Raw genomic sequence first — 13659 nt, 5'->3', positions numbered from 1 at the left:
ACATTATAAAACAGCACTGATCAGTAGATATTTTGGACTTATGTGTAGGTGATCTGACATTAGTCAATAAGGATTACCAGATGTTCCCTTCATAGAGAATTTGGACATGAGTGTTTCAATTAAAATGATGACACCACTTGTTTTTGTAAAATAAAATATATTTAATTTGGCATAACAGTGATTTATTATATGCTAATATTTCAAAACTACACTTTTTCATTTAATAAACCACCGACTAAGTAGAAATAATGGCCTATAAGCATGTTTTCGCTCCAAACGCCAAGCTGTTATTGCACTGAAGACAGTGAAGTCCATCACGGGGATTATAAGATCCAGGGCTGCAGATAACTGTGAATAAAGAATAATTTAATAAGTGACATTTGCTTATAGTGCCACATAAGTTAGCATTAAAAGGGGGGTTAATTTTAAAAGAAACATATCCTTCCTTTTTGATAGGAATATCATTGCTTTAAATATTATACAAGCTTCATGTGTAAAACCTTATGATCAACATTTGAACATATTAATTATTTTAAAATATATAACATCTTTACCATTTTAACCATTTTAAAATTTGAAGCTTAGAAGTTAACATAAATATATTTTGTACACTCAATCTGCAGAACATTTTAATCTGGGGGAAACTGACACCTCACCCACCTCACCATTTCCTCCTCTCCTAACCTCTGTTACCCACAATTCTAATAATTTTTCTATGAGTTTTGTCATTTTAAATACCTCATGTAAATAAAAGATTTAACTATTAACAGATATTGGCATAAATGTCATAAGCTAATCAGAAATGGTGAGTTTAGAATTCTCATTGGGCTACCCTGTTAGCTATAACAGAAGCCATAAAGACCAATACCATAGATGAAACCAAATGTAAAATAGGAATAATTCTTTAGCTGTAGAAATGCAGGTTTTAAATGGGAAGGGATTACATCTTATTTCTAATAATCTCCTAGTTTTAAATACTCATCTAAGAACTAGATAAGTGATTTTAGAAAAAAAAATTAGCCTAAATTAAAATGTTTGATCATTTCCAGTATGAGAGTACCAATTACTATGAATGTTTACCACATATACCTTTGCATGAGAGAAAATAAAGAAGGGTAGGAAGAAATCATCTCTGTCATAGAACTTTGAGAATCTACAAAAAGTTTTGAAATATTTTCATTACAATCTTTACTCATTTTTAACAGTTACAATAATAACTTACACCATACTATTATTTACAGGATTGAAATCAGATGACTTGAAAGGAGAAAGAATCTAGTATTATATCATAAGCTCTCTCAATAAATTGTTAACCAAATAGGAACATGAATGTCGGATGCTGCCATCAAAATCTTCAATTGGCTTGGGTTTCTGATAATCCTACCACTCCTTTTCCTATGCACAATGATTCATTCAAGGATTCACGAGGTATTAAGAGAACACCTAAGGCATGGCTATATAAGTCACCTAATAATCTTTTCTACTTGCTGATTGAATAAAATGCCATTTGTATCTCGATCATGTTTAAATCTCATCATGCTTAAAACATTTATTTTTATAAAAAATTAAATCTTAATGTTATTAAAAAAGTGTTTTTAAACCTTAAAAGAATTGCATCCTTGTGAATTAAAACTGTCATGAAAGTATTCTGGGTTGGGTTTTAAGTATACAATGTTCCAGAACCAATCCTTCTCTAACGTTCACTTTCCTCCTTCAATGTCCTTAGTTTCCCTCCTGCTCTTCCCATCCAGACTCAGCCTATCTCTATGATAGATACTTTCATATCTATGATAGATACTTTCATCATCTTTTTTTAAGTCCCTTTAGGCACTGTAGTTTACAATACTGCTGCTAGTTGGGTATCGTGTATATCACCTTACCTCCTTACAGCACTAAGAATGACCAGAATGACCACTTCCTTTCATCGTTGTATTATTCCCTTCCCTGGCTTATGTCCCTCTCATATGCCTCTAAGTGTAAAGCTTTATCTGAGACCAGTTCTCATGCTCTTTCTTTCTATTTGACCCAGCAATTCCATTACTTGGAATACACACCACAGGTCCCAAAACAGAATCCAAAACTGACATCTGCATTCCTATGTTCATTGCAGCATAATTCACATAGGCATAATATGGAAACAACCAACTTGTCCAAGAAAAGACTGCTAGATAAAGAAGATAAGGTACATACATACTATGGAATAATACTAGGTCCTAAGAAAACATCAAGTCCTGTGATTTGCTACTACATGGCTGAAGTGGAGAGTATCATTCTGAGCAAAGTTAGAGGGAGAGGGACACAGAATGATCTCACATATGTGGGGCATAAGGAAATGGGGAATAACAAATGCCCAAAAGAAAGTATCTTATGGTCTAGTTTTCATAGAATTCTTTAAGTTTTAATAGGCATTTTATGTGGTGAGTAAATATTTCATACTAAAATAAAATAAAGTTAAATTAATATATTGTAGTAATAAAAAGTACATATGGTGATGACATATTTACCAAATATGTCATACTTTCTCTCAAAACACATTAGTATTTCTTGATGAACAAATATAAAAAGGTGATTTCAGTCACATGCAAATCATATATGGAAAAGAAAAATCTACATATAGTTTTCACATTTATACTTTATATGATAAATCACAAACAGAACTGATATTGTTTGTGTACAAAAACAATCTAACTGGCACAAAAACAATCTAACTTCAACTTTAATATGATATAAAATATTGTCAGAATTAACCCAATAAATACACACAAAAGAGAGAATGTAAACATCTATTATCATTTTTATTGAGCAACAAAAACATGCTCAACAAAAACGATTTGACTCAAGTGCTTCTTTGGTATATGTCTCATATTAAGAATCTTTGAAACATAATCGAATATATAGTGTGATTTGCTGAGAATGACTGCAATAGGGCCCACCAGGATGCTCTAGCCCCACCCTCTCCACCTCTATCATAGAGTTCCATATAGAAATATTAAATGACTGAACTGAAGATGTTTATCTGAATAAAGTCACTTTCCAAGGGATCTGGAAATTATAGTTCCACAAAAACTTAATAAACACACAAAAAGTCATATTCAAAACAATTGGATATTGTGTCATTTTAACTTGTCATTAAGCCAGTCTTGTCTGAGGCAATGTTCTGTGCTTTAGGTAAGCAACAAATCAGTAATCAATTCTGACACAAGATATACAGCAGAGCAGACTGAACTGACAATGTTCTCGATTCTCTGACAACCATATACATTTTGTAACAGCCATATAACAGAACTCTGTTACAAATTGTATGTATTTTTAAATCTCTGGAAGCTGTGGAGATATTACTTTAAATAAAACAGCACTTACAGAGCCACAGATCCCTGAAATAAGACATTTGTTACTGAAGAATTGGTGGCACCTAAGGCTTATATACATATTGTGAGATCCTTGGAGAAATTTAAACATCTGAAATGTCAAGAATATAGAGAACTGTGCAGAAAAAATATGTAAACAGAGGACCAAACCTGAGGACCAAATATATGAGACTTACACAAAATTACTAATTATTAAAGAAATACAAATAAAAATTACTACACTGTGTGGGCTGGAAAGATAGTACTATGAGAAGGCACTTGCCTTGAACATAGCTAACTCCTGGCACTGATTTTGGTACCCTGGGCACTACAAGGAGTGATCCCTGACACAGAGACAAAAGAAAGCCATAAACACTGCACTATGCAGCCGCTAAGACAAAAAAAATAAAAAATAAAACTACATTTCACTATTACTTTAATAGAATGGACAACAGTAATAATATTAATAATGGCAATAATAATAAAGAATATGTTGATGAGATGAAAAACTGAAATCTTTTTGCAGTTTTGGTAGCAAATGATGATGCAACAGCTATTAAAAATAGTGTTGAGGCATGGAAAGTATCATGCTAAGTGAAATGAGTCAGAAAGAGAGAGACAGACATAGAAAGATTGCACTCATCTGTGGAATATAGAATAATAGACTATAAGACTAACACCCAAGAATAGTAGAAATAAGTACCAGGAGATTGTTTCCATGGCTTGCAGGCTGGTCTCTCATTCTGGGTAACTCAGGGAAGGGACCACCAAGTAAAATGTGGTTGGAGGTCATGGGGGGGAAGGGTGATGCGGGCCGAATACAGACCAGAGACTGAACACAATGGCCACTCAACACCTTTATTGCAAACCACAACACCTAATCAGAGAGAGAGAACAAAAGGGAATTCCCTGCCATAGTGGCAGGGAGGGGTGGGGGAAGACGGGACTGGGGAGGGGGGGAGGGATGTTGGGTTTACTGGTGGTGGAGAATGGGCACTGGTGAGGGGATGGGTTATCGAACTTTGTATGGGGGAAACATGAGCACAAAGATGTATGGATCTGTAACTGTACCCTCACAATGACTCTCTAATTAAAAATAAACTAATAAAAAAATAGTGTTGAGGGTCCAAAAAACATAAAATCACTACAAATATTTAGTAATTTTACTTGTGATATATCACCAAAGTAAGTTTAATATAAAATCTGGAATAAATATCTGCATACTCATGCTGAATGCACTATTATTCATCAAAGCACAGAGGTGGAATTACCAAGCCCACCATCCAACAATGAATGGTCAGTTAGATCAAGAAAATGCTCCATCAATGTACAGCATAGGATCATTCAGCTTTCTAAAAAATGTAAATCCTGTTGCATGCTGTAAAATGGTCAAGTTTTGACAATACTATGCTAAGTATTAAAAGAACACTTATAATTACAAAAGGAACAAACAGAATGATTCCATTTAAGTGGAAAAAGTAACTGAGCTAAAAAACAGAGAGGACAATGGTCGGCAGGAATAAGAGGAAAAAGAAATGGAAAGTTGATTAATGGTCTAAAGTTTCAATTTACAAAACAATTTCTACATATATCTGTACATACAACAAGAAGTTAAAAACTTTGAATTGCCTACCCATATAGTTAAAACAGTTGTTACTATTTATACATTAACCACAATTACAATTTTAAATAATAATAAAAAGAAAATGTCTCTGCAAGTAAAAGTCCAAAACCAGATGTATTTATAGACAGAACTTTAAAAACAATCTCACTCCTTCTCAAACTGTTGAAATATTACTGGAGAAAAAACATCTAGACTCATTCTATTAGACCACAATCACTCTATTGCCAAAGTCAAACAATATTCCTTATTAATTTAGATTGAAAATCATAAAATTCAACAAAATACTAACTCAGGTGTAGGATAACATTCATTTGCCTGTCCTCCCTACCTGTGAGGAGCTTGGGATTATTGAACCAAACCTGTCAATTACCTTTGTCTTCTGATCAGACTCTACTGATTTGGAAATATTATTTTTCTCTTCTCCTTAATGTCCTTTGCATGGTTAGTTACTTCAGGGCAATTACTTATTGTAATTGGACACAGGAAGACAGTTAAAAAGACATGCTTTTGTAACTTGGGAGTCAATTGACTCCAGATAATATTACCTCCTGGACATCTGTTCTCTCAACTTAATCCTCAGTTGGCCTTACTTCCTAGATCCCCGAGAGGAGGGTCCCAATGAGGGACTAGATGGACCCAGGGCAAGCAGTGAGTTACCCTGGCATCAAAATAGGCCAGGCCAACGTTCCATAATATTTAGCTGTAAGTTAAGAGCATGGTCATGGACAAATTCTGTCATGATCCAAAATGTAATAACGATTTGGGCCCTACTAGGGTAAGGAATGATTAATCTGGCCTGAGCACTGTAGTCTCAGTCTGTGGCAAGATGTCCCCAGGAGAGTCACCCTGCAAGCCTAATTGTGTCTATTACTGTGTCCATACAGAATGGCAAATACTAGGAAGTAGAATTAAGATGTTAATTAAATTTCAGGGCTAAGGAGTGGAGAAACACACCTTAAGTGCTGTTTGCCCTTGTGGGCTCAGCTGAAAGTGGTCAGGAAGGCTTGAAAAAACATGTTGATTGTGTTTGGGAGGACATGGTTTGGGAGGTGTAGTTAGAGAAAAGGTGGTGAAGATGGGGGCTAAAGAAGGAGTTAAAAAAAAGGAAAGAGTTCAAGAGAGGCAGAGTGGGAGCCGTGGGCAGAGTGAGAGACAGTGAGTGAGAGTTGGAGAGAGCATTGTGGAGCCAGTTATGAGAGAGGGTTGGCTCTCTCCCCTCCACTCATGAAGCAGGCTTCAGGCTATGGGGCAATCCTCCTGGTCCTTGGGTGTCAGACTCATGTGATGTTCTTCTATAGTCCACAAATGAGTGCAGTCCTTCTATGTCAGTCCCTCTCTTTCTGACTTATTTCACTTAGCATGATACTCTCCATGTCTATCCACTTATACGCAAATTTCATGACTTCATCTCTCCTAACAGCTGCATAGTATTCCATTGTGTAGATGTACCTTAACCAGTCATCTTTTCTAGGGCACGTGGGTTCTTCCCAGATTTTGGCTATTATGACAGTGCTGTAATGAACATATTAGTACAGATGTGATTTCTACTGTGCTTTTTTGCATCCTCAGGATATATTACCAGAAGTGGTATTGCAGGGTCATATGGAAGCTCAATTTCTAGTTTTTGAAGGACTGTTCATATTGATTTCCAGAAAGACTGGACTAGGCGGCATTCTCACCAACATTGAAAGAGCATCCCTTTTCCCCACATCCACACCAGCACTGGTTGCTTTTGTTGTTTTGAATGTGTGCTAGTCTCTGTGGTGTGAAAGGATATCTCATTGTTGTTTTGATTTGCATCTCCCTGATGACTAGTGATGTGGAGCATTTTTTCATGTGCCTTTTGGCCATTTGTATTTCTTTTTTGAGGAAACTTCTGTTCATTTCTTCTCCCCATTTTTTGATGGGGTTGGGGATTTTTTTCTTATACAGTTCTACAAGTATCTTGTATATCCCGGATATTAATCTCTTATTAGATGGGTGTTGGGTAAATATTTTTTCCCATTCTGTGGGCTCTTTCTGTATTTTGGTCACAGTTTCTTTTGAAGTGCAGAAGCTCCTTAGTTTGATGTAGTCCCATTTGTTTGTTTGCTTCCACTTGAAGGCAGATGAAAAGAGAAGGGATCACTAAGAAAATGATGCCTGGAGGAATATTCTGGATCGGAGATGCATGCCAAAAGTAGATAATGGACCAACATGATGACCTCTCAGTGTCTGTGTTGCAAGCCATAATGCCCAAAAGTAGAGAGAGAGTATGGGGAATATTGTCTGCCATGAAGGCAGGGGGAGGGTGTGAAAGGGGTGGTATGTCGGTGATATCAGTGTTGGGGAATGTGCACTGGTGGAGGGATGGGTGTTTGATCATTTTGTGATTGTAACCCAAACATGAAAGCTTGTAACTATCTCACAGTGATTCAATAAAATTAAAAAATTAAAAAATAATAAAAAATTTTGTAAAAAGAGAGAGGATTGGAAAGAGTTGAGGGAGAAAGAGTTGCGAGTTGTGGAGAGAGTCATGGAGAAGTTTGGGAGATGAGAATGGAATAAACGGCAACTACTCACCAACAATCTTGGCCCTCATTCCTCCTTCATCTGCTCAAGGCAATGGCCAGTGTCCCGAATGGGCAAGAGGTCAAGAGCAGTGAGAGATCCACCCAGACAGCCCACGAACATCCACTAATGTGTGAGCACCCCTAGCGTCGCCCAGGCAAAAGGTGTTTACAGAGCCCACGAAAGGAGCTTACTCAGCTCCGAGGAAGGGGCTTACACAGAGTGTTGAGGTGTTTTCACACTCAGGGTCTAGACAGACAGTACAGTGGGTAAGGCATTTTTCCCTGCATGTGGCTGCCCTGAGTCCAATCTTTAGCATTCCATATGGTTTCCTGAGACTGCCAGGGTGCACAAAGCCTGTAGTAAGTCCTAGGAACAGCCAGGAGTGGCCCCAAAACCTAAACCAAAATCAACCTAAAATCAATTTAGCAGCATTAAAAATTATAGACAAGGGAGGAGTTGGGCGGGGGCCAGCTACTGTAGACATGGGAGTAGTAAGATGTGGGCCAGCTACTGTAGACATGGGGGGAGTAGGGTGGGAGCCAGCTATTGTAGACATGGGAGGAGTAAGACGGGGAGCCAGCTCCTGTAGACAAGGGAGGAGTAGAGAGGGGGCCAGCTACTGTAGAGAAGTGAGGAATAGGAAGGTTCACCATGACCTTGTAGAAGGTTGGTGAACCTTCGTCGATGGTTCACTGCCTCATCGTGACAAAAGTGTGGCAATGGTGCCAACCAGCGAAGAGTGAACCAACACAGATCGTTACAACATGCCACCCACATGACAGAGCCTGACAAGCTACCCGTGGCATATTTGATATGCCAAAAACAGTAACAAAAATGGGCCTCATTTCCCTGACCCTGGAAGAGCCCCAATACAGCAGAGTTAGGAAGGACAAAAAGGCTGCAAAAATCCCAGGGCCGAACTAGGCTACCAAAACGAATAAGGACTGAAATGACTATCTGCACTTTTAACACATGTACGCTGGCATGGAAAGCATCCATCGAGGACCTTACGGTACAAGCGCAGAAGACCAAGTACGACGTCACTGGATAGACCAATATGAGAAGGCATAGATCACAACACGCCATTTTTGACGCTGGAGAAGAACTGTTCCTCAGAACATGTGACAGTAGAGGTGTCAGTGGCACTGACGTCCTCGTCAACACAAACTTGGACATGAGCATTGATTCATTTGAATACCTAACAATCCAAATCGGATGCTTACATTTGAATAGATGTGGCTCACTGCTGGCAGTTTCCATCTTCATTGTCTATGCACCAACATCGAACTACAATGAAGATGAAATTGAGAAGATCTATATGGAGCTGGAGAAGTTCTATATAGAAGACCACACCTTCTACAAGTTCACTGTGGGTGATTTTAATGCCAAGATAGAACTGAGAAGTTGCCCGAAGAACTCCCCATTGGGCCTAGAATGGAATGAACAGGGTGAGAGACTGTCTGAGTTCATCATGTTGACCAAGACCATCCATGGTAACTTGCAGTTCCAGAAGGCCAAATATAAACGTGGACATGGGAGTCTCCCATGGACAGTTCCACAATGAAACTGACCACATCATATTCAATCAATGGTTTTGCCTGACTGATGTTGCTGTTGTCCCAAAATTCCAAATGGGATCAGATGAGTCTCCTTTGTGCAAAATTCTACTTCATAGAGTGAGGAGAAAGCAGTACAAAGTTTAAGAAGAGAACTTCCAGAACGACCACCAACTGGGAGCTCTTTGGCACTATTACAGCAATATGGGAAGATGCCGTCATTGACAACACAGACGAGGATTATGAATGACTGGCTCAGCACATCCATGATTGTGCAAGGAACACCAAGAGAGAGAAAGCCACAAAAAGATGCCCGTCTTCAGAAACTCTTGAGCTCATTAGCAAACGTGGTCTGGCGTGAGTCTCAGGCAATCACAACCTAACGTCCGAGCTCACAAGCTGTGCAGAGAAGCGATAAAGGAAGACCTCAAAGAGAGAAGAGCAGCAGTGTTGGCTGATGCGACAGAAGCCGAGAAAAGTATTTGCAATACCCGCCTGCCCTTCGCCAACTATAAGACCAAGATGACTGCCCTCTGACATCCTGATGGATCTATCACATCTTCCAGAAGAGCAATGGAAAAAGTTATCCACAACTTCTACTCGGAACTCTTTAATAGCCAATCTCTTCAATAGTCACCTGCCCACGTACCAAATTCTGCAAGATGGATATGCCATTCCCAGTGTTCTCCCTTCCAAAATCCGACATGCCATTTCATCAGTAAAGAAGCGTATAGCACCTGCTCCAGACAAGGTCAGACCCGAACACCTGAAGAATTTACTGCCAATACTCGTCAATACACTGGCTCGGGTCTTCACATGTTACCTGCCTGAATGCAAGTTTCCGTCCCAATGGAAAACCATCAGGACTGTCCTGTTGTACAAGAAAGGAGACATCCACGACATCGACAACTATCACCCAATCTGCCTGTTTTCTGTCATTTACAAGTTACTCACTTGAGTCATCCTGAATAGGATTGGCAGAACAGTAGATAAAGGACAACCACACAAGCAAGCCTGGTTCCAAAAATGACTTAGCACAATCGACCATATCCACATGGTGACCAAGCTCATTGAGGTTTGTGAGAGTTCAATGTCGCTCTGTCTAACATTCATTGATTTAAAGAAAGACTTTGATTCTATCGAGACTGAAGCAGTCATCATAGCCCTAGCCAAACAGGTCATTCAAACTCAGTACATCACGGTCCTCCATGAGCTGTATTACAGATTCACCACCAGGATCTCACCATTCTACAAGGAAGTGATCATTGATGAAAAAAGAGAGGTTTGGCAAGGCGACACCATTTCACCGAAACTCTTCAGTGCTACCCTTGAGAACATCATGTGATGATTGGAACGGGAAGGAATGGGAGTGAAGATAGATAAACAGTAGGCAACTACACCACCTCTGTTTCGCTAATGGCATCGTTCTCATAACACCAAATATCAGCCAAGCGGCATGAATGCTGGCCGACTTCGACCATGAGTGTGGAAAGATAAAACTGCAGCTGAATCTCACAAAGACAATGTTCATGGGAAACAGACTAGTTCCTGACATTCTATTTGCTGTCAATGGAACGAATATCTCCCAATGCAGCAGTTATGTGTACCTTGGTAGAGAACTCAACATGAGGAACGACTTGGCACCAGAACTGTGCAGGAGGAAGAGAGCAGAATGGAACGCCTTCAAGAGTGTCAAAGAAGTGGTTAAGAGGATGAAAAACTTCGGGCTCCGGGCACACATTTTCAACTTTACCTTTCTTCTTGCACTAACATACACCTCAGAGATCTGGGCCCTATAAAAACAGGATAAGAACACTATTCGGGTATCCCAAAGAGGAATAGAAAGAGCTATGCTTGGAATATCATGTTTCACTCAAGTGAGAGAAGGAATCTGGAGTTCTGACCTCTGTCGATGATCAAGAATCAGGGACACTGTCTCATTTGCCAAGGCATCAAAATCAGCTGGGCTGGACACATAATGAGATTTAGAGATGACCACTGTTATTGACTGGATTCCATGGGACTCAGAAGAACATGTGACTGCCCTACGAGATGGTCAGACTTCTTTGTCAAAACCCTGAATGAAAAGTTTGAGACTCTTCCGAAGGGTGCCAGCTAAAAGGGACCCAAATAGAAAATCCCCAAGGCATATCATAGTCAGAATGATGGATGCCACAGATAGAGACACAATACTGCAAGCAGCAAGATCAAAGAAGTAGATCATATACAAAGGCGCACCCCTTAGATTCACAGCAGACCTATCAGAAGAAACCCTCCAAGCCCGAAGACAATGGTGGGATATAGTGAAAAACCTTCATGAAATGAATGCCTCACCAAGAATACTCTACCCGGCTAAACATTCAGTTAAACTTGAAGGAACCATACACTATTTCATGGACAAGCAGCAGCTCAGGAACTTCATAGACTCAAGACCAAACGTAAAAGAAGGACTCAAAGGGCTACTATAAGACAAGGAAAAAGACCTATAAGAACAACAAGAAAAATGACACAAAATCCCATGACAATAATTTCTCTTAATGTTAACGGGCTAAATGCACCAATCAAGAGGCACAGAGTGGCAAAATGGATTCGGAAACTAAACCCAACTTTCTGCTGCCTACAAGAAACACATCTGAATAGTCAGAACAAACACAGACTCAAAATCAAAGGATGGAAAACAATCCTGCAAGCAAACAGCCCCCTCAAAAAAATAGCGGGGGTGGCCATACTAGTATCCGATAGCATAGATTTCAGGCTGAAAAAGATCAGAAGGGACAGCAAAGGTCATGTTATATTCACCAAGGGATATATACAACAGGAAGAAATCACACTCCTAAACGTATACGCACCTAATGAACGACCAGCTAAATACTTAAAAAGAACTCCTAACAGAATTTAAGGAGGACATAACTAGCACCACGATAGTAGTTGGAGATTTCAACACTGCCTTATCACCTCTGGATAGATAGACAAGAACAACACTCAGCAAGGAAACGATGGCCCTGAAGGAAGAAATGGAGGAGACAGGGCTAATAGACCTATACAGGGCTATATACCCCAAAAAGAAAGAATACACATTCTTTTCCAGCGCACACGGAACATTTTCCAAAATAGACTATGTTCTGGGCCACAAGTTGTACCTTAATAGAATTGGTAAGATAGAAATTGTATCAACTATCTTTTCAGACCATGATGCACTGAAGATGGAAGTTAATCATACACAGACGTGGAGAACCAAATCAAACACTTGGAAGTTAAACAACTCACTATTGAACAATGAGTGGGTTACGGAGGAAATCAAGAAAGAAATTAAGAGATACCTCGAAACAAATGAGAATGAAGACACAAGCTATCAGAACCTATGGGACGCGGCTAAAGCTGTGTTAAGGGGAAAATTTATAGCTCTGCAAGCCTTCCTCAGAAAGGAAGAAAGGGCCTATATAGATAGCTTGATTTTGCAGCTCAAGATCTTAGAAGAGGACCAGCAAAAGGAACCCAAACCAGATCGAAGGAAAGAAATAATAAAACTTAGAGCAGAAACTAACGATATGGAAACGCGAAAAACAATCCGTAAGATCAATGAAACAAAGAGCTGGTTCTTCGAGAAAATAAATAAGATTGATAAACCGCTAGCAAGACTCACAAAGAAAGAAAAAGAGAAAACCCTAATAAACCGAATCAGAAATGAAAAGGGGGACATCACAACAGAAACCAAGGAGATTCAAAGGATCATCTGAGACTACTTTGAAAGTCTGTATGCCACGAAGCAAGAGAACCTAAAAGAAATGGACGAATTCCTTGACTCCTACAATCTCCCAAGACTGAGACAAGAAGACGTGAAATACCTCAATTGGCCCATAAATATCAAGGAAATCAAAACTGTAATCAAAAGTCTCCCCAAAAACAAAAGCCCAGGTCCAGACGGATTCACTGGCGAATTCTTCCAAACATTTAAAGAAGAACTTGTTGCCAGTTCTCCTCAAGCTTTTCCAGGAAATTGAAAAGACAGGAACCCTTCAAACAGTTTCTACGAGGCACATATCTCCCTAATACCAAAAGCAAACAAAGACACCACTAACAAAGAAAACTATAGACCAATATCCTTGATGAACACCGATGCGAAGATCCTCAACAAAATACTAGCAAATAGAATCCAACAACTCATCAAAAAGATCATACACCATGACCAAGTGGGATTCATCTCGGGGATGCAAGGATGGTTTAACATTCGGAAATCAATCAACATAATCCATCACATCAACAAAAGTAAAGATAAAAACCATATAATCATATCAATAGATGCAGAGAAAGCATTTGACAAGATCCAACACCCATTCATGATAAAAACTCTCACCAAAATGGGTTTTGGAGGAACTTTTCTCAAGATAGTCAAAGCCATCCACCACGAACCTAGGGCAAGCATTATCATCAATGGAGAAAAACTAAGGGCTTTTCCTCTAAGATCGGGGACAAGACAAGGATGCCCACTCTCACCACTTCTCTTTAATATAGTATTGGAAGTATTAGCAATAGCCATCAGGCAAGAAAAAGATATTAAGGGGATTCAGATCGGAAAGGA

At 39.2% G+C, this 13659-nt stretch overlaps 1 protein-coding gene across 1 annotated transcript in view; it reads right to left on the bottom strand.

Annotated features, from left to right (window-relative positions):
• Positions 1-242: 242 nt before the first annotated feature.
• ZPBP (zona pellucida binding protein) overlaps positions 243-13659 on the bottom strand; it is a 180353-nt gene continuing 166936 nt past the window's right edge. Inside the window, exon 9 of the mRNA XM_055124810.1 lies at positions 243-348. Within this exon, the coding sequence (XP_054980785.1) occupies positions 254-348 (95 nt within the window). The 3' untranslated portion in view covers positions 243-253. The remainder of the gene's footprint in view (positions 349-13659) is intronic.

The sequence above is a fragment of the Sorex araneus genome, chromosome 2 (genome assembly GCF_027595985.1).
Source record: "Sorex araneus isolate mSorAra2 chromosome 2, mSorAra2.pri, whole genome shotgun sequence".
Classification (NCBI taxonomy): domain Eukaryota; kingdom Metazoa; phylum Chordata; class Mammalia; order Eulipotyphla; family Soricidae; genus Sorex; species Sorex araneus.
This window is presented reverse-complemented; position numbering and strand designations above follow the sequence as displayed.